This window comes from Dama dama, chromosome 3, assembly GCF_033118175.1.
Source record: "Dama dama isolate Ldn47 chromosome 3, ASM3311817v1, whole genome shotgun sequence".
Classification (NCBI taxonomy): Eukaryota; Metazoa; Chordata; class Mammalia; order Artiodactyla; family Cervidae; genus Dama; species Dama dama.
In genome coordinates, this window is record NC_083683.1 from 42,816,471 (window position 1) to 42,835,350 (window position 18,880).

The following is an 18,880-nucleotide window of genomic DNA, read 5'->3' on the forward strand; positions in this document are numbered from 1 at the left end:
GTATCTTTGCTTCAACCTGGCATAAGCTTATCCTTTTCAGATCGCATTCAACAAAATTTACTGAATACCTAGCACACTACCTGACACACCTATTTGCTGAATTAATGTTTCACATCACCTTGCACCATGTACACAAATGCCCGGTGAACACTTGTCCACTGAATAACAGCACTGTTCATTAGAACAGAGGGAGTTAGTACCCCGGGAGTTCCTAGGGTGGTAATATGGTGTATTGACTAGTTTTGCTTGAATCCTAATTCTACCACTTACTAGTTGGATGACCCCAGGTAACTCCCTTAAATTGTCTGTGCCTCAATCTTCATCATATGGAAAATGTAAAATGGGGATAATAATAATGCCTATATATAAGACTGTTGTATTAATTGGAAAAATCCTTATCATGGTTTCGTTGTTGCTATGTTCAGTCACTAAGTCATGTCCAACTCTTTGCAACCCCATGGACTGCAGCACCCCCGGCTCCTCTGCCCTTCACCATCTCCCAGAGTTTGCTCAAATTCATGCCCAGTGATGCTATCTGACAATCTATCATCTCATCCTCTGCTGCCTCCTTCTCCTTTTGCCTTCAATTTTTGCCAGCATCAGGAACTTATCCAGTGTCGGCTCTTGTATCAGGTGGTCAAAGTATTGAAGTGTCAGCTTTAATATCACTCATTCCAATGAATATCCAGGGTTGATTTCCTTTAGGATTGACTAGTTTGACCTCCTTGCAGTTCAAGGGACTCTCAAGAGTCTTCTCCAGTGCCACAGTTCAAAAACATCAATTCTTCGGCATTCAGCCTTCTTTACGGTCCAACTCTCACATCCATACATGACTACTGAAAAAACCATAGCTTTGACTATACAGACCTTTGTCAGCAAAGTGATATCTCTGATTTTTAATATACTGTCTAGGTTTGTCATAGCTTTCCTTCCAAGGGGCAAACATCTTTCAGTTTCATGGCTGCAGTCATCATTTAAACACATCGTAAACACCAAATAAATGAAGTTATTATTTCCAGCTCCAGCTAAAACTGAGTTTTCCTATAAGCCTTTATTCTGGGTGGAAGACAAAAACCAAGAACAACTGAGACTTGAGTCCCTGGACAGGCCTCATTCTGCATCCACCCCAGGACCTTGAGCATCTCAGCAACCAGCAGCTTGTTCCCTAACTCATAAATCCTGACTAATGACACAGACATGTCACTTAAATGTTTGTGAAGCCCAATGACTTATTGTTAACTGCTTGGACATCTTCAGATGAAAGGCACCCAAGGGCAAGCACCAGATATCCTTATCAGTCATAAAAGCAAAATACTACCCCCAAACTTGGAAAAGGCAGAGGCTCCATAACAGTGCAGGAGAGAATTAAAGCAGGCACCCAGAAAGTGCAAATCAATTCTTAGAATGTAATTCCTTTATACAGAGACAGACACAGAGATCATTCTGAATGTCTCAGAGTACTTGGAGGGTCCAGAACGCACAGGGGGAGCAGTATACCCAAGTCTTTAACAAAACTCGGGGTGCGGAAGGAGTGTGAATCTTTCACCTCTCCTAAACAAAAACAGGAGCAACAATATGTCTCTTATCCTAAATTTAAGCCAGTTAAGAGGCTTGGGCAAAGTAGTCCCCTAAGTGGCTTTTTTTCTGAATTGTGGCCCGTCCCGAACTATGCCAGGTTTCCTTTCCAACTTCCCCTTCTTCATCTTCCCCTCTTCTCCCCCAACCACCACGTTAGACAATGGATCCTCCTGGACCTAGAGGCCATTCCAGGGATGCCAGGCCAGGATTGTATTGGCAGACCCCTGGCACTGAGACCTTAAAGTTGGGGGGGGCGGGGGGGGGAATCGTCAGCGGTGCCCAACACATAGTTTTTGCAGGGGCCGTCCCTGATGTTTAAGCAGAGAAACTACTGCCACAGATATTAGTTTCCTATCCGATAAATGGTAGGGTTGCCGTGCTGTAATAGCAAGGAGACTCGGAGTCGTGCAATCCTACCATCTCATAGCTTTGATACTTTAGACCGGTTCCGTAACCATTCTGGGCTTTGGCTTCTTCATCTATAGAGAGTTGATAACAAAACTTCCTATCTCACATGTTGTGTTAAAGGTAAATGAGAGAGGAAATAAAAGTAAACAACAGGGCATACCCGAATGCTTCGGCCGGCTCTAAAGTATTACACCAGGAGCGTTAGAGCAGTAACTCCTCCCCACCCCCTAAACACGCACGTTACCAACTAGCAGTCGCCACTAATATAGCCTGCCCCCTCCCAAGGCATCTTGGGCCTTGAAGTCCTTTGGTAGCCACACCCTCGTTGGCTGCAGTGGAAGTGAGAACTACGCCTCCCAGGATGCAGCGGTAAGGCAGCCACCACGGCCGCCCTCTACTCCGCCCTCCTTGCGCACAGCCTCCTGGGATATGTAGTCCCGGTTCTGCGCCGCTTCAGTAGGAAAAAATGCACAGGGGAACCACAAACCCCAGAAGCACTCGCGCCCACCCATCTCCCTCCCACTCGGAGTCCGAGTGCTGTTTTTGTTGTTGGTGAAAGGTGAGGGAACAGCTGATCCGTCTGTGGGGTAAGAAAACTTGGCCTAATTTGGGGGCGATCTTATGGGGGGTCACCCCACTGTCCAATCTGTGAAAGGATCATCTAAGGGAACCGTAGAAGGGGGAGCAGGAGCGTTTGAGCGTTAACACTTTCCGTACTGGAGAAGCCATCCCCACTGTTTCGGGAGTTCTTGGTCTCATGGGGGGCCTGATCACGGGGGTTCCCTCTGACGGTTCTTGCCTCCCTCTCAGTCCTTCTCTATAAAGCTTGATACGCTTAAGGGAACTCGAGGGAGGCTGAAATCTGCTCGTTCTCGGCCCAGCAAGACTTGGCCCCACAAACCTTCCCTTTCCCCTTACCCCCTACGCCGTTCCCCCCGACCAGTCCAAAGGCCTTCCCTACGCTGGATCCGTGGGGAGGGAAGCCTTCCAAGATGTAGAATGTCAAAGAACTCTAGAGCCCTACAGCGTGGTGGGGGGATGGGGACACCCCCCCCCCCCCCATGCAAACACCTGAATCCGGCTACACGTACACAGCTTGGGTGCCCATAACTCTCTTTCAAACCTGGGGGATATTTCCAGCTGTTATGAATTTTGTGGGGAATATTGTCCTGGGTGCACAGGACAATGTCTTTGAGAACAATTCAGCCCCTTTTAAGAAAGCCAGAATTGTGTTGAAGGGGAAAAAACATAGACTAGTTTCCATTAGGGATTTTTCAGAGATGAAAATAAAGAGACGCCTCTTGTTGTCAATTAAGTCTCAAGTTTGGAGGGAGAAGTAGCTCCTTTTTATAGAGCTGGTCCACCTTCCTTTCTCTACTGAGTTTCTGTCCCCTTTTAAAGTCCCTGCCCACCTGACTTAAGCCTGGTGTGGGTTTGTGATGTTTGAGGGTGTGCACATGACTAGTGGCTGTGGTTGGTTGGACGCCCATCATTGTGGTTGACACAGGACTGAGTTCAGTGGGCTGGAGATGAGAGTTGACGAGGGCCATCTCACAGTCCTCCGCGGCAGAATTCTCTTGATTATTGTTACCTTTCCTCACTCTACCCTCAGATTTTCCAGTGAACTCTCCTCACCCAACTTAGAACACCTTTTCTTCTTAATCCCATCCTATAGCATGCCTCCAACTACCAGTCCAAGCAGATGGAAGGGTTCAGACATTTAGAATTGAGGCTAAGGGGAACAGAGAAAATGAGGGGGAAGGGGAAAACTGGAGATGGGTTAACAGTCAAACCAGTAGGTTTCGAGCCCTGCTCGAGACCTGAAGAGAAGAATGTGAGGTTCTTTTTGAACTGTTTCTCCTCCTCACAACATTATGTGCACATTTCCCCATCCCAAGGCCCCACACTTCCAGGCTGTCCCTACTGGGGGTGGGGCTTTTCTGGCTCCAGGCCCCCACATTCCATCTCCCCACAGCACCACGTTCCTGCTGAGTGTTCCACCTCACCCTTGAAGCAGCCGCCTCCAGAATTCTTTACTTTCTGGAGTAATAATTGAGGGAGAGAACCTGTATTTCCTTCCTTTCCCTTTGTCTCTTGGATGAGAGTACAGGCTATTATTATTATTATTATTATTCATGGCATAAGACAGCCAAGAGATGAGAAGAAAGGGTGAGAGTTCACAGGCTTCAGGAGTGGTCAGCCACATTCCAGCTCCAAAGACTGATTGTTACTTTCAGAGATGGTTGCTGTTTTCAGGTGTCACAAGTCATTTCTGGATACAGCTGGAGTGAGCAAGGAGACATGCTCAGGATGAGGGGGCCCCCCCGCCTCAGCTGGAAGTTGAATCTAAGAGCCAGAAGATGTGAGGGATGGGGTGAGGAGATGGAGACTGGAGAATTTGGAATATTCAAGGCTATTAAGAGATGGAAAAGGAAGGACTAACTGAAGGAAGCAGAGTCTGGGATACTGAGGCTTGGTCAGTGGGCTGTGAAAAGGGAGCAGAAATTAGATCTTAATTCTAGGAAAAGTCTATGACTCAGAGGGTGCAGTGTGATACAAGATGTGTACCAACAGCAAAGGCCAGACCTATGCCCTAGAAGCAAAGATTGATACCTTTAAAGAGTCCTGTAACTCACAGGGGTTGGAAACCAGATCCACCTTCATCTACAGGGGCAGAGGCTGTGGGTGGGTAGGGACAGAGTTGTGGGGCAGAGAGGTAGAGGGGAGAGACTTTTTAGGATATTAAATCTTTGTTTCACAGGAGGGCAGATAGCTCGAGACCAGAATGGAAGAGTCATCACTAAGCCGGGCACCATCCCGGGGTGGAGTCAACTTTCTGAATGTAGCCCGGACCTACATTCCCAACACCAAGGTGGAATGTCACTACACACTCCCGCCAGGCACCATTCCCAGTGCCAGCGACTGGATTGGCATCTTCAAGGTATCCCTAGGTCCCCTTCGGGCTCAGGTTTATGGGCCGTGAGTGGTGTGGAATAAGGGGAACGACTTGGTTTCTGGATCCTCAACCTCATAATGATAAGGAAGAAGGGGAAAGGATGTCAGAAATAGCAAAGGCCATCTGTGCAAGCAAAGCCCACCTCCTCCCTATCTTAACCTTGCTCTCTGCTGACACATTAGCATCCCTCCATTTTCCCTGTCTCTCAGCATCCTTGCCACAGCCACACCATCCTGCCCGCCCCTCGCTCAGCCCCTCAGCCCTTTGCACCATCTGGACCTGGGAGGTGCCTCACTACATCCCTCTCCCACTGTGGGCTCTGACAGGTGGAGGCTGCCTCTGTCCGGGATTACCACACATTTGTGTGGTCTTTGGTGCCTGAAAGTGTTACTGATGGTTCTCCCATCCATGCCAGCGTCCAGTTCCAAGGTACAGGGAAGAGGGGAAATCGGGAGGGAGGGGTCAAAGGGATGGAGTTTGGAAGTGGGTAATGGGCTCACCAGATATATTAATAGAATCATGGGAACAATAAAGGGCCAATAGCCCTGCCTCCTGAAAAAAAAGGAGGGAGCTCCTCCTGTGGAATTAGGAGGTAGGGAAGAGGGAAAAGTGGCTTCATACATTAACAAGAAGATGCTCATTAGATTCTGAAAGCTTCAGATCTCAGCTCTAATACTTATAAGCTGTTTGACCTTGGGCAAATTACTTACCCTTTCTGTGTCTATTATCTTAACAGTAAAAGGGGATGCCTGGCTTACAGGAACAATATGAAGATTTAAAATGATACAGATAAAGCTGTTAATACAGTGCCTGGCACATAATGGGTACTCAAAAAAATGATAACTAGCATTGTTACTGGGTTTCCCTAGTGGCTCAGTGGTAAAGAATCACCTGCCAATGGAGGAGATCTGGGTTCAATCCCTGGGTCGGGAATATCCCCTAGAGGAGGAAACAGCAAGCCACTCCAGTACTGTTGCTTGGGATATCCCATGGAGAGAGGAGCCTGGCAGACTATGGTTCATGGGGTCGCAAAAGAGTCAGACATGACTTAGCAACTAAACAACAACAGCATTGTTGTTCTTGTTGTTGTTGTTATTAAGGAGGGTAAGTTTGGGCAAAAGAGGAAAGAGGGCTAGGCAGAAAGGAAGGAAAGAGTATCCCAGGGATCAGAAATAGCCTGTGGGAGATGGAGAGGAGAGAAAACAGTCTATAGAACAGGGAGCAAGAGACTGGAGCCAAAGACAGTGGATACTAAGACACACCAAGGGGAAGAGGGTCTGCTGAGCACCTGAGGGCCTGGCATCATATTGGGGTCCGGGGTCTGTACTTTTCCCCACAGCCAGCTACCTGCCCAAACCCGGAGCCCAGCTCTACCAGTTTCGCTATGTGAACCGCCAGGGCCGGGTGTGTGGGCAGAGCCCCCCTTTCCAGTTCCGAGAGCCACGGCCCATGGATGAACTGGTGACCCTGGAGGAGACCGATGGTGGCTCTGACATCCTGCTGGTTGTCCCCAAGGCAACTGTGCTGCAGGTGAGAACAGAGCAGCAGGACTGTTCTGGGCAGGGGCGCCCCTTCCCGCTTCACCCCGCCCTGGCTGTAGCCTCAGCTGCAGACCTCATTGGGGGGTACACAAGGCCTTGCCTACAGGAAAGTCTCAGTCCAACACAGTCACACACACGTAGGATAGGAGAGCAGACCACCCACAGGCCAGCATCACTCAGTATTTCCTAAGAACTTTTTGAACCTCCTTCTCCTGGGGCTGCATCCTTCCCTGGGCTCCAGAGGAAGATGCAGAGGGTGGAGGGAGGCCCCTTGGAGAAGGAACATTCCGAGGGAGGGAATGATGAGACCCACTTCCAGGATGAGTGAGGAGGGAGAGCAGATTGGTAGGGCCCCAGACCGGTGGAGCAGCTACCCATGTGTGGCCCTTCAGCACTTGAAATATGACTGGTCTAAACTGAGATGTTCTGTATGGATAAAATACACACTGGTTTTTGAAGACCTATATTAAAAAAAGAATGTAAAAGATCTCAATAATGGTTTATATCAATTCCATGTTGAAATGGTAACATTTTGATCGACTGGATTAGATGAATGAATTCCACCTATTTCTTATTATTTTCCTTAAGCATCTACTAAAAAATTTTAAGTTATATATGTAGCTTGTATTATTTTTCTATTGGACCAAATAGAGAAGGATTAGGGAGAGGAGGCAGATGTTAGCAAGGCAGACTTCCTGAAGGAAGGGGAAAGAGGGCCTGGTGGGGAGGACGTCCATGCCCCCGACAAGAGGAGAGGCCTGAGGAAGGCTCAGAAGGTGGAAATGAGCAGTTTGTGATTTACACAAACTCCTGCCCTCTGGAACCGTCTAAACTTACGGAATCACCAGAAGGATGGGAAGAAGATGCTCATATCTTACATAAGTCAGCGGTGGGTGAACTCCTACCCAGTTGCTGTTTTTACATTCATTTTTCTCATTTAAACCTTCTAACAATCCAGGCTAGGGGATCATATGACAGATGAGGAGAGAGACTCAGAGAAATTAAGTACTTTGTTAAGAGTCACCTAGCTAGTAAAAAAAAAAACGTACTGGAGATTTAAACCCACATCTGTCTGACTCCAGAATAAATGGGGTAAAATTAGGGGAGCCATCCCTTTTGTCTGTGTGGATTGAGAAAGACTTCTGCCAGGTGAGGAGTTCTGCTATTGATGGGCAAAGAAGGGGCAAGGCCTCAGGGAGGAAAGAGAAGAGGAGTGGGCAGTTAAGAGTTTGGGGAGCCCGTGTGTGATGGGCAATGGGCAGGATTTGGTAGCACACCAGGCCTCCCCGACTCTCCCCTTTAATAGCCAGTATGTACTGATGTAACTTCCCCACCCTGACACCATTTGCAGAGTGGTGGGGACAGGACCTTGGAATGGGTGCTTCACAGGCAGGACCCAGCTTCTCATCCTGTCCCCTGTAGAACCAGCTGGATGAGAGCCAGCAAGAGAGGAATGACCTGATGCAGCTGAAGCTACAGCTGGAGGGGCAGGTGACAGAGCTGAAGAGCCAAGTGCAGGAGCTTGAGAAGGCTCTAGCCGCAGCCAGGCAGGAGCATGCGGAGCTGGCAGAACAGTATAAGGTGAGAGTTGGGCCGGTGAGGGGATGGTCCTGGCTGCCCATCTGGGGTCCAAAATCTAAACCCAGTAAAATGAAGACAGTGAAAGGGAGATGTTAGTGGGCTCTTAAGATGGTTCTGGCATTAAAGATACAGGCTGAAGGGGTCAGAAGAAGTAGTAAACTGGCTGTGACGGGAGACTTGTCCCAAACTGGTAGTGAGACTCCGTTCTCTTGAGTCAGAGGAGTGCTGAGATAGGGTGGAGGTGGCCATCTTCACTGGAAGGGGATGTTCCCTTACAGTTTCTTCTTCAAGGAAGGTGACCGGGTAGAAGGGTAGATAGTCAAACGTAGGAATTCTGCTTCTAAGCCTTTAGTCCACTCATTGCAAGGTGAGTCTCAGCTTCTCTCTTCTTCTTGGGGAACCTTAACCCCAGGGGCTTTCCCGGTCCCACGGGGAGCTCACAGAAGAGAGGGACATCCTGAGCCGACAACAGGGAGACCATGTGGCCCGCATCCTGGAGCTGGAAGATGACATCCAGACCATCAGTGAGAAAGTGTTGATGAAGGAGGTGGAGCTGGACAGGTGAGGGGACCCCTTCCACCCCCATCACTTCCCTTCGCTTCCCATGACCCTCGAACCTCAACCTCCTGTGTCAGGCAGGCAAGACCTGCCTGCCGGTTTCTCCTTCCCTTCTCAGCCCCACTCAGGGTATTCCAATTCCTAAGCTGTCTCTGTCTGCCAAGCTCTCTTCCATCTTTCCTAACCTATTCTGTATTCCTTACCTTTGGAAATAATCATTAGTATTTATTGTGCAGCAAAGGTGAAGCAGGAGCTAGGAGTGCAGGATTTGGAAGAACGGAATGGATAGAATGTTCCAGGCAAGATAAGAGAGGATGGATTTCAGATTTTACTTCAGCAAAGCCTAAGATTAGACTCTGTTCTCAGTATTAGGAAATGTTAGAACTGGTGATCCCAAAATGTTATGGGATCTTTGCCCTGAAAACAGGTACAAATCAGAATCTTAGCATTGGGAGAAATGTAATGTATTTAAGAGGGTATGTGAGGGAAGATCACTGCCTCAGAAGGTGGCCTCTTTATCACAAAGCTGTCATTTGTTCTATCTCTTGTGTCATATTTACTCTCCTATAGCTTTCCTGATTGGTCCTGGTTTAGACCTCTGGAGCCACATAGAATAAATTTCTATCTTCTGCTAGAGAACTATTCTCTCTACCAGATAGCACAAATATTGGCCACCTCCCTTGCCTCTCCTTCAGATTTTCACCGGGAGAAACACTTCTTTCATCAAATGACATAATTAAGTTTCTTTCATTCAGTGCTGGTAGATTTAATATCTTTTTAAAAACTCTTTGGAGAAAAGCAGCATGCTATCCAAGACCCAGAGTAAAAAGTGAGTTGGTCCCTAAGGCCTCTTCAGTCTAGGATGTGTTAGTCTTGCCCCAGGGAGATACTAAATGTCTAGATTCTAAATCATGGAATAGAAACATTGGGATCAAACCAAGCATCTGGAAAAGATCAGGGACTGTCTAGACCAGGGGTCAGCAAACTGTGGCCCACATGCCAAATCCAGCCTACCAAGTGGTTTTTGTATAGCCCACAAAACCAAGAAGGGTTTTGACAATTTTTAATGGTTGAATAACAAAAGAAGAGTTATATTATGTGACATGTAAAAATCAGATGAAATTCAGATTCCAGTTTTCATAAGTAAAATTTTATTGAGACAGCCAGGCTCATTCATTTACATAGTGTCTGGCTTTTTCCACACTCCCGTGGCAGAGTTTAGAGGTTGCCACAGAGTCCACACAGCCTGTAGAACCTAAAATACTTACTCTCAGACCCTTTACAGAAAACACCTGCTGACTTCTGACCTCAATCAAAAGTTTATCATTAATGATGACTGGCCCCTGTCTACAAAAAAATGGATTCCAGTCTCGATTGAGTGCAAACAACTAGGAAGTCATCAACAGAGCTTCCCTTAAAGTGATACACAGAGAGGAAAGAACAACTGTCTATTCCTAGACTGTGCTCTAAAGCCAGCAATCTCGGATACTTGGGGCTTAGACCTGGATTATTTTGTGTTGGGAATTTGGGTGTCCCAGAGAGGTGGAGTTCTGGGCTAGACAAGCCCCAGCAGAAGAGCTAATGACAAAGTCTGAGTCTTTGTTCTTTCTCTGGAAACTGATGAGTCACCTGACATTGTGTCCACCACTCACAGGGTTAGAGACACGGTGAAGGCCCTGACTCGGGAACAAGAGAAGCTGCTTGGGCAGCTGAAGGAAGTGCAGACAGACAAGGAGGAAAGCGAGGTAAGGGCTCCAAGCTGGTTTGCCTTCTCAGTTGTCCATCCGTTGTTTAACTGTAAACTTACGTCTGTACATTCAGGTGTATAACATTTCCTTATTAAATGATGAAAGCAATTAGATAATTTTGGTGGATACCAAACTTTGAAATTGGAGGTTGTGGATGACTGTTTTGTTGGCCTCAGCAGCTCACCTGTTTATGTATCGTGTGTGATTATACAGTATTGAGTACACCTTGAGTCTCACATACAGACCAGTACAAGTGATCATTTTTAAGCTTCTGCCTTGCAATTTCAGTTCACTCTTCAGGTCAATAGAAAATACAGTTGAAACTTTATTCAGAGGTTTTCACAAAAATGAATTAACCTGGAAGCACATGTCAGTGCTTGGGGATCTCCAGTGTGCTAACATGTGAGTCTATGCATTGTTTTCCAACATAATTTTTCATAATTTGGAAGAAACTGAAATCAAATATTTAAGCTTCCAAATGGTTTCATCAGAACCCTAGGCTTCCGTGGGAGATGGTCTGGAAACCACTTGCTCAGCAGTGAAGAGTAGGTAGAATTTGAATGGACAGAGATGAGAGGGAGGCCATTCTAGGAACAGAGGAAGACATGAGCAAAGGCTTAGAGTTGAGAATACACAGGGCAGTTGAATGTGTGGGTAAAGAGTTTGAAGTAAGACCTAAGTCAAATTGGAGAGGTTCTTGAATTTAGTCTTTATTCTATAAGCAGTGAGAGGCATTGATGATATTTTAAGTAGAGGATATGTTGTACTTAAAGAATGTTCTTAGAGACTATTAATCTGGGAATCCCTTGGCAGTCCAGTGGTTAGGAGTATGCACTTTCATCGCTGAGGGCCTGGGTTCAGTCCCTGATCAGGAAACTAAGATCCTACAAGCTGCATGGCATGGCTAGAAAAAAAGAAGACTATGAATCTGATTGCCTTGTGAGGTTATTCAGTGATCCAAATGACCAGAGCCTGAGCTAATGTGGTCATGGTCATGATCACAGCAGAAAAGGGAAAATGGCTGTGAACAAGGTGAAGGATAGAGAAGCATCCTTCCTATGGGCTGCTAGGAAGAGAACAGAACCACACATGGCACCAGGGTGTCCAGTCTCAATGACTTGGGAAGTAGTGCCATGGACAGAAACAAGAGTGGCAAGGATGGGGGTGGAGTGGGAGGAAGAATATGGCGAGTGTGAGAGCCTACATGACATCCAAGTTGAGTTTCGGTCTAAAAGGGGAGCAGACATGAGGCATGGGATGCCTAGATTCACATAAGACAACCCCAGGCTGTGCCACTGGAGATGGGACGTTCAGGATTGAGTTGTTTTGTGCTGCGAACCCAGGAAGGGCTGGCCAGGGCTGAAGGCTTGAGTTTGTGTTAAATCTGAGGAGTGGAACCTTGGCTTTTCTCATCACAGAGGTCCATCTGCCCGGTCACCCCAAATATATATTCCCTTTCCTTACCTCCTCTCCACCTCCACCAGGCTGAGCTCCAGATGGCACAGCAGGAGAACCGCCGCTTGAATTTGGAGCTGCAGGAGGCCAAGAGCCGGCAGGAGGAGCAGAGTGCTCAGGCCCAGCGACTGAAGGACAAGGTGGCCCAGATGAAAGACACCCTTGGCCAGGCCCAGCAGCGGGTGGTGAGTGAAGCCCCTGGGCAACAGGAAGTAGCGAACGTTCCAGGGCAGGTTGTAAACAAATTGGGGGAAAGGTATGGCTCAAGACTAAAGAACCCAGTCCTGAGATCCTGATGCCACGGGGGAGAGGAAGGAACCCAGTTGTCTTCCTGGCTCAACAGATGACTCCTGGGAGCCCTGATTCCATCTCCTCCTTTCTCCCGAGGCTGAGCTGGAGCCCCTGAAGGAGCAGCTTCGAGGGGCCCAGGAGCTTGCAGCCTCGAGCCAGCAGAAAGCTGCCCTTCTTGGGGAGGAGTTGGCCAGTGCAGCGGGAGCCCGGGACCGCACCATAGCCGAGCTGCACCGCAGCCGTCTGGAGGTGGCTGGAGTCAACGGCAGGCTGGCCGAGCTCAGTCTGCACTTGAAGGAAGAAAAAAGCCAGTGGAGCAAGGAGCGGGCAGGGCTGCTGCAGAGTGTGGAGGTAGTGGGATGGGGGATCTGCAGGCTCCTGGTCACTACTGCCCCCACCTCAGTGTGGTCAGATCCCCTGGGGGGAGAGAAACAAGGGTGAGAACCTTCATGGACTTAAGGGTGGGGAGGGCCCATGAGGGAGGTATTTCACTGTCCCAGTATGGCCCCTCCTTGCAAGGAGTGTCCAGTTCCTGATCTTCATAGCACCTGCCTTTGTTAACATCTTGATTCAGATACATGTTCCAACCTAGGCCCCAGCCCTGCACGATACCCATTCCTACTCAGCAAGGCGCCTTGCTGTCAGAGCCCTTCCTTCTTTTGGGGAATGGGGAAGGCAAGAAGGGAAGATGTCTCTAAATGGCTCCAAAACATTCAGTCCAATAAAGAAGAGACACAGTGAGGAGTGGAGCTGTTACCAGGGCATCCCTTACACTTACCCTCCGTTTGCCTCTTCGGCACCTCCAGGCGGAGAAGGACAAGATCCTGAAGCTGAGTGCAGAGATACTTCGACTGGAAAAGGCAGTGCAGGAGGAGAAGACTCAGAGCCAAGTTTTCAAGACTGAACTGGCCCGGGAAAAGGACTCTAGCCTGGTGAGGCACCCAGCCTCCCACGAGCCCCAGGCGAGGGCCTCCCGGGGCATCAGTGCCCCTTCCCTCTGCCTTGGCTGTGGGCTCAGAAGTGCTGAGCACTCACTTCCCTGGTGGGCAGCATTCCACTTGCAGGCCTCCCCTCCCTCATTGGTCGGAAGCCTGCCATGTGCCTTTCTGCTCTCGGCAATCATTCTGGGCCCAGTGGGGATGACTCAGGAGAATTCTAGGGTGGCCCTTCTCTGACCAAGGCCTCTGCACCCTAGTCCAGAGGCAGTCCTCCCAGTCCCCACTTGGGAGGTGGAGGCGAGGACTCAGGTGAGTCTCCTGCGGTTGAGACGGGGCACTCGGAGGAGGAGAGTCAGGCCTCCCGTGTGTCGGGGCAAGCGAGGAGCGAAGGCATGAAGAGTCGTGTTTCCATGTTGTGGTGTCCAGGTTCTAGGAGGCACATTCTAGTCTCCAGATTCCATCTGGCCCTTTCCCCCCAGGTGCAGCTGTCAGAGAGCAAGCGGGAGCTGACAGAGCTGCGCTCAGCGCTGCGTGTGCTCCAGAAAGAAAAGGAGCAACTACAGGAGGAGAAGCAGGTGAGAGCCCAGAACCCAGCCCCTGGATGCCTGAGTGGAGGGCCCGAGGGCTAGGAGCTTGGTGTCTTCTTGTCATCTCTCGGCTTAGAGATGGACATCAGTAAGAAGGGCCCAGAGGCTAAAAACGGGACCATGGCTCCTCTTAGAAGCCCACCCGGCAGGACAGAGGAGGGTTGCTAGGGGAAGAGGGTGGGCGTGGGGGGTGGGAATCAGCCTTAAACCCTCCCACCCTTTGATGAAGGCATCAAATTCTGAGGAGCTCAGAGATCACCCTGGACCAGGGGAAGGCTCTGTGGGGCTGCCTGGTTCATACCTTCTCAGACTCTCACACTTCTCCCCTCTTCCAGGAACTGTTGGAGTACATGAGAAAGCTGGAGGCCCGCCTGGAGAAGGTGGCCGATGAGAAGTGGAGTGAGGACCCTGCCACAGAAGACGAGGAGGCCGCCGTGGGGCTGAGTCTGTACACCCGCAGTCTTGTGACCCCCCCGCCCCCGACCCAGCTCTCCCTCCCCGTGTTGGGAAAACACCATGTGCCTCCCTGGGAGCAGCCTCTGCCCTCCGTGTTTTGCCTTCTTCCTTCCCAGACCCTGGTCCCCAATTTATTAACTATATTTCTCCTCCAGAGAAGCCAGAACTGATACAACCCTCTTTCTTCTCTGCCTGCTCCCTCGCCTGCAGGCTGCCCAGCGGCTCTGACAGACTCAGAGGAGGACGAGTCTCCAGAAGACATGAGGCTCCCACCCTATGGGCTGTGTGAGAGTGGAGACGCGGGCTCCTCCCCTGGCCCGGGGCCACGAGAGGCTTCTCCCCTGGTGGTCATCAGCCAGCCAGCCCCCATCGCTCCCCAACTCTCAGGGCCAGCTGAGGACAGTAGCTCAGACTCGGTGAGCAGAGAGGAGAGACTGAACAGGGGCAGGGACAAGGGGTAGGCCCAATCCCAAGTGGCCCAGCCTCCAGAGCAGCTTTAGCTTCCTGCTTTCTTTGGAGGAGAAGAGGCAGGCCCAGGCTGTCTTTAAGGCCACCCAGTAGACACCACCCCAAAACCCAGTCTGACCCAATAGCTCACTGCTGCCACCCTCTCTTCACATACCCGTTCTCTTCCTGTGCACCAGCCCCCATCCAAATGTGTCTCCTGGGACTTCCCTGGCAGTCCAGTGGCTAAGATTGCTCGCTCCCAATGCCCATGTTCCATCCCTGGTCGGGGAACTACATCACACATGCCATGATTAAGACCCAGTACAGCCAAATAAATTAACAAACAAACAAAAAAAACATGCTTCTCATGCCCCACTCTTACTACAGCCCTCTGTTAACAACCTCGGCCTAGTCTGCTCTTCCCTTACCTGTCCCAGCACTCTGCTCCCCCCGTCTTGGGACACTGCCCCAAGACTCAGCACTATCCCTTTGGTGCCCAGGAGGCTGAAGATGAGAAGTCGGTCCTGATGGCAGCTGTGCAGAGTGGGGGTGAGGAGGCCAACCTGCTACTTCCAGAACTGGGCAGTGCCTTCTATGACATGGCCAGGTGAGTGCTCAAGGGGGCAGACAGCAGGGAGGATGCCCGTGGAGAGGGCATCCAGATGAACAGTCCTCATGCCCTTCCACCCCTCCCCCTTCTTGGCCCCAGCTAAGAAAAGGAGATGCAGTTGTGTTGACACAGTGACCCACCGCCCCAAATCATTGGTGCCTTCAGGCAGTCCTCCCCCATCCTGTCAATGCACGTGCACACTCAGAGGCCCTGCCTTTCGCTGCCTTCTGTGTTGTTCTAGCACCATCTTCCGTGGAGCCCAAATTGCCCTGCATCCCCTCTCTCCTGCCCCTACCCCTTCCCCAGCCACCAGGTAAGTGCCTAGGCTCTGTCAGGGGTTGAAGGGAGGTGACCAAGGCCCCCAGGGACAGGAACAGAGAGAAGACTGGGGTCCAGCATCCATCTGATCACCCCTTAGATGCTGCTGCTCCTCTCTGACTCCCCTGGTCAGTCCTTTGGGTGGGGGATTCAGGTATCAGATTGTGCCCCCGCTGCCTTCCCTTTTACCCCTGCAAGTCAAGAGGGGAAGGCAGGGAGGCAAGAGAGGTTTTATCATCCAGCCCCCAGCTTCGCCTGGATATGAGAATGGGCTCAGGGCAAGGAGGAGGTGATGCTGTCATCCTTCCAGGCTGGAGCAGGAAGATGAAGGACGATGTCAGAGTCATTTTCAGCCTCATTAGGCAGCAGACGGAGATGGAGGGAGGAGAGCAGGAGGTTGGGGGAAGGGCTATGTACCAGAGCAACCATCAGGGACTAAAGAAAAGAGGGCTCGGGGGAGCCGGGAAGCTAAGGCTTCCAGTGCTGTGGGGAGAGGGACACTGTGAGAGGCTTGGAGAGGACATTAGGAACAGGGTCATCTGGAAGCCCACGTGTGTGGGTCCCTCTCCCTGAGGTCCGAAAGCCAAGAAGGCAGCAGAGCATGTTGACCCTCTCCTTTCCCCTCTGTCTTTCTCTAGTGGCTTTGCTGTGAGTCCCTTGACAGAGGCCAGCACTGGGGGCCCTGCCACCCCGCTGTGGAAGGACTGTCCTATTTGTAAGGAGCGCTTCCCAGCCGAGAGTGACAAGGATGCCCTGGAGGACCACATGGATGGACACTTCTTTTTCAGCACCCAGGACCCTTTCACCTTTGAGTGACCCCACCCCGCACTCCCAGTCCACACACAGAAACACACTTACCCACATGCACACACTCACGCATAGACATACACTTCGGTTTCATGCTTTTTCCAACGCCCTCAGCTCCATGATATTCTGTTGCCTGACAACCGCTCCCATGTGGTTTCATCCCAGGCTCCCCAACATCATCCTTTCCCAGCTGGCTCTTCTGTCCAGGCAGGAGTTCCTTCTTGGAAGCAGTGGCTGACTTTACTCCCTGAAAACGGTTTTGGAGGAACCAAGATGGAGGAGGCCTTCTCTAGGGGGAATGGAATCACCCCCTCCTGGCTCCGGTTGCTTCTGTTAGTCACACCAACCACTGCACCACCACCACCACCACACACACTCACACACTCACACTCTCTGATGCCCCAAAGCCAATTCCTGGGGCACACCCCCACCCCTTTTGTTCGGGGTCTGTGTTTGTTTACCTGAGTTTTCTCTGGGGCCTGCATTGACATCATGACTTCTTTAGGTCTCTTCCGGTTCTGAGCTTCTCTTGTTCCTCCTCCTGTTCCCCCGCTGCCTTCCATACCCCAGCCCAGCCTTTTCCATACCATTAGATATTAAGTTTGGAGGTTTCTTTTGTATTTTTGAGGTTTTCTGTACTTTATCTCCTGTCCCTCTCCACCACCATCCCCCAGGGTCCTCACATGGAAAGAAATAATGTACTTGTGCCTTCTCTGAGGGATGGGGGAACAAATGGTCCCAGGTGTCCCCACTTGCCAGCCCTCTCTCGCTCACCAGGTCCCCCCTCAGCAATAAGAGCTCCCCCCCATTGCCCTCCCCCTGCCAGTAGTTGAACAAATATATTTATATGATATGTATAACTATTCTAATAAAATGTGTTCTTATCATGAGGTGTGACTAGAGAAAAGACGCTCAAGACCTCTGGCTCTTAGACCTCGGTGGAGGGAGGAGGGTGGGAGGAAGGGCCCCCCCACCCCCAGCCCCATGCCTTAGGGAGGAGGCTGGCAGTATTTTTCCATGATGCTTCCATATGCTGGCCACCAGTGGGAAGTGAGGAGAGAGGAACGTTTGTCTCAGATGGGGGTCTGGTTGGGGAACACTGCAGTGCCGGAGGGGGCAAGCTGAGGGGGAGGGGAGCGTTGTTCCGAGGTGGAGCAATATGGGACCTGGGATATGGGCTGAGGTGTGTGTCTTGAAAGTAGGGTGAAGTTTCCACCGCTGAGACCTTTACTCTCCAAAGCAGCCTTCACTGTACCTGAGCCAAAGGATAGACATTACTCCCAATAAGAGTACACCCCTTTGAGTATCAGCTTGGTAAAAAAAATGTCCTAAACCTCCTACCTTTAGAATTATTTGAATTTCTCCCAACCCTGCCTCCCTCTCTCCCTCTGTTGCAATCCTCAGATACCAGTATGCACATGCAGACTCTACAAACACAAAAACACATTCATCCACCCTAACCAGCTTCACAGGCTAGACAGACACACACGCAGCATCATAAAGCATGAATTAAGGACCCACGTGCTCACCAAGGCTCTCGGCAGTACCCAGCATTAGCCGTGTCTACAGCCCACTGTTCTCTACTCCAGTTGCTCCCTTATCAGCCACCCTCCATTCCCTTCAGGGCCCATGGATGGGCCACCCCCACCATTCCCTCTCTGCATCCACCTGAAACCTCCTTGCCCACCCACTTCCAGCCCCACCTGGGTGACATCTTACATCCTTCCTTCTCTCACGTTGCTGTCTCCTAGCAACCCCATCTCGTTCCCTGAATCCCTTCCAAGGAAATTAGAGATAATGGATCTCTCCTCTCTCCATCTCTACTCCTCTTTATTGATCCTCCTTTAATGAAAGTTAATTATAACAATGATTTAATTAATAGAATCCCTCTCTTCCTTTATTGCTTCCCGTATTAAGACTATTAATAAATACGAGCTGGGCTGACAGAGGCATCCATCACCCGCCTGGGATTCCCCCAACCCTCCTTTTTCCCTCCCCCTTATCCCCTCCCTCTCTTGGCCTATAAACTTGCCGGGGTAGTGGGGGTTAATCAGAGAGGAATTATGAGCCAACATCCCCAGCAGGAGGTGCATTTAATGAAATCACTTGTGATTTATGTCTGGGGGAGGTTGGGGAAGGAAGAATCTGGAACCCAGACATCCTGCTTCTAGAAGGGTACCCCCCCCCCAGTACAAAAGAGGAGGAAGGGAAGCAGAAAGAGGGACCCTGGGCTTTACTGCCACCCCACAGCCCCTGCAAAGCCACACACACCCTGGCAGGAGCCACATGGGTAGCTACACAAGGCCATTGACACAGAGGCTGCCAGACTTAAAGTGCTTCCTAGGAGTGTAGTGTAAGTTTCACTCTTTCCCACCTCCACAGCTACATAGGTCATTTTCACCTCTTTCCCTTCTCAGCCCAGTTCTGCTTCACCTTCCCAATCTACTCTGCACTTTCCTCCTTCATGAGGTCCCCCAGTCCCTCATCAGACCCCTCAACCTGGGCATCTAGAAATTTCCAGCCCCTCCTTTCTCTGCCCTTAGTATGTTTTCTGGTGTGCAGTCTGGACCTTCAGTCTAGGAGTTCGCTGGAAACGTAGAA

The 18,880-nt window shown here is 50.3% G+C and overlaps 1 protein-coding gene across 1 annotated transcript; it reads left to right on the forward strand.

Annotated features, from left to right (window-relative positions):
• Positions 1–2,446: 2,446 nt before the first annotated feature.
• On the forward strand, positions 2,447–17,169 carry CALCOCO1 (calcium binding and coiled-coil domain 1). Its single transcript, XM_061126612.1, has 15 exons — positions 2,447–2,573; positions 4,748–4,927; positions 5,269–5,371; positions 6,282–6,472; positions 7,906–8,064; positions 8,477–8,625; positions 10,277–10,367; positions 11,855–12,010; positions 12,213–12,467; positions 12,923–13,048; positions 13,534–13,629; positions 13,977–14,085; positions 14,308–14,513; positions 15,045–15,151; positions 16,111–17,169. The coding sequence occupies exons 2-15, from the start codon at positions 4,772–4,774 to the stop codon at positions 16,286–16,288; spliced, it is 2,082 nt and encodes a 693-aa protein (XP_060982595.1). The 5' UTR covers positions 2,447–2,573; positions 4,748–4,771; the 3' UTR covers positions 16,289–17,169.
• The last annotated feature ends 1,711 nt before the right edge of the window (positions 17,170–18,880 follow it).

Coding starts and splice junctions, on each gene's coding strand:
- CALCOCO1 (XM_061126612.1), top strand. CDS start 4,772: ATGGAAGAGTCATCACTAAGCCGGGCACCATCCCGGGGTGGAGTCAAC. Junction 8,626..10,276: donor AAGGAGGTGGAGCTGGACAG/GTGAGGGGACCC, acceptor CACCACTCACAG/GGTTAGAGACACGGTGAAGG. Junction 14,086..14,307: donor GGAGGCCGCCGTGGGGCTGA/GTCTGTACACCC, acceptor CCTCGCCTGCAG/GCTGCCCAGCGGCTCTGACA.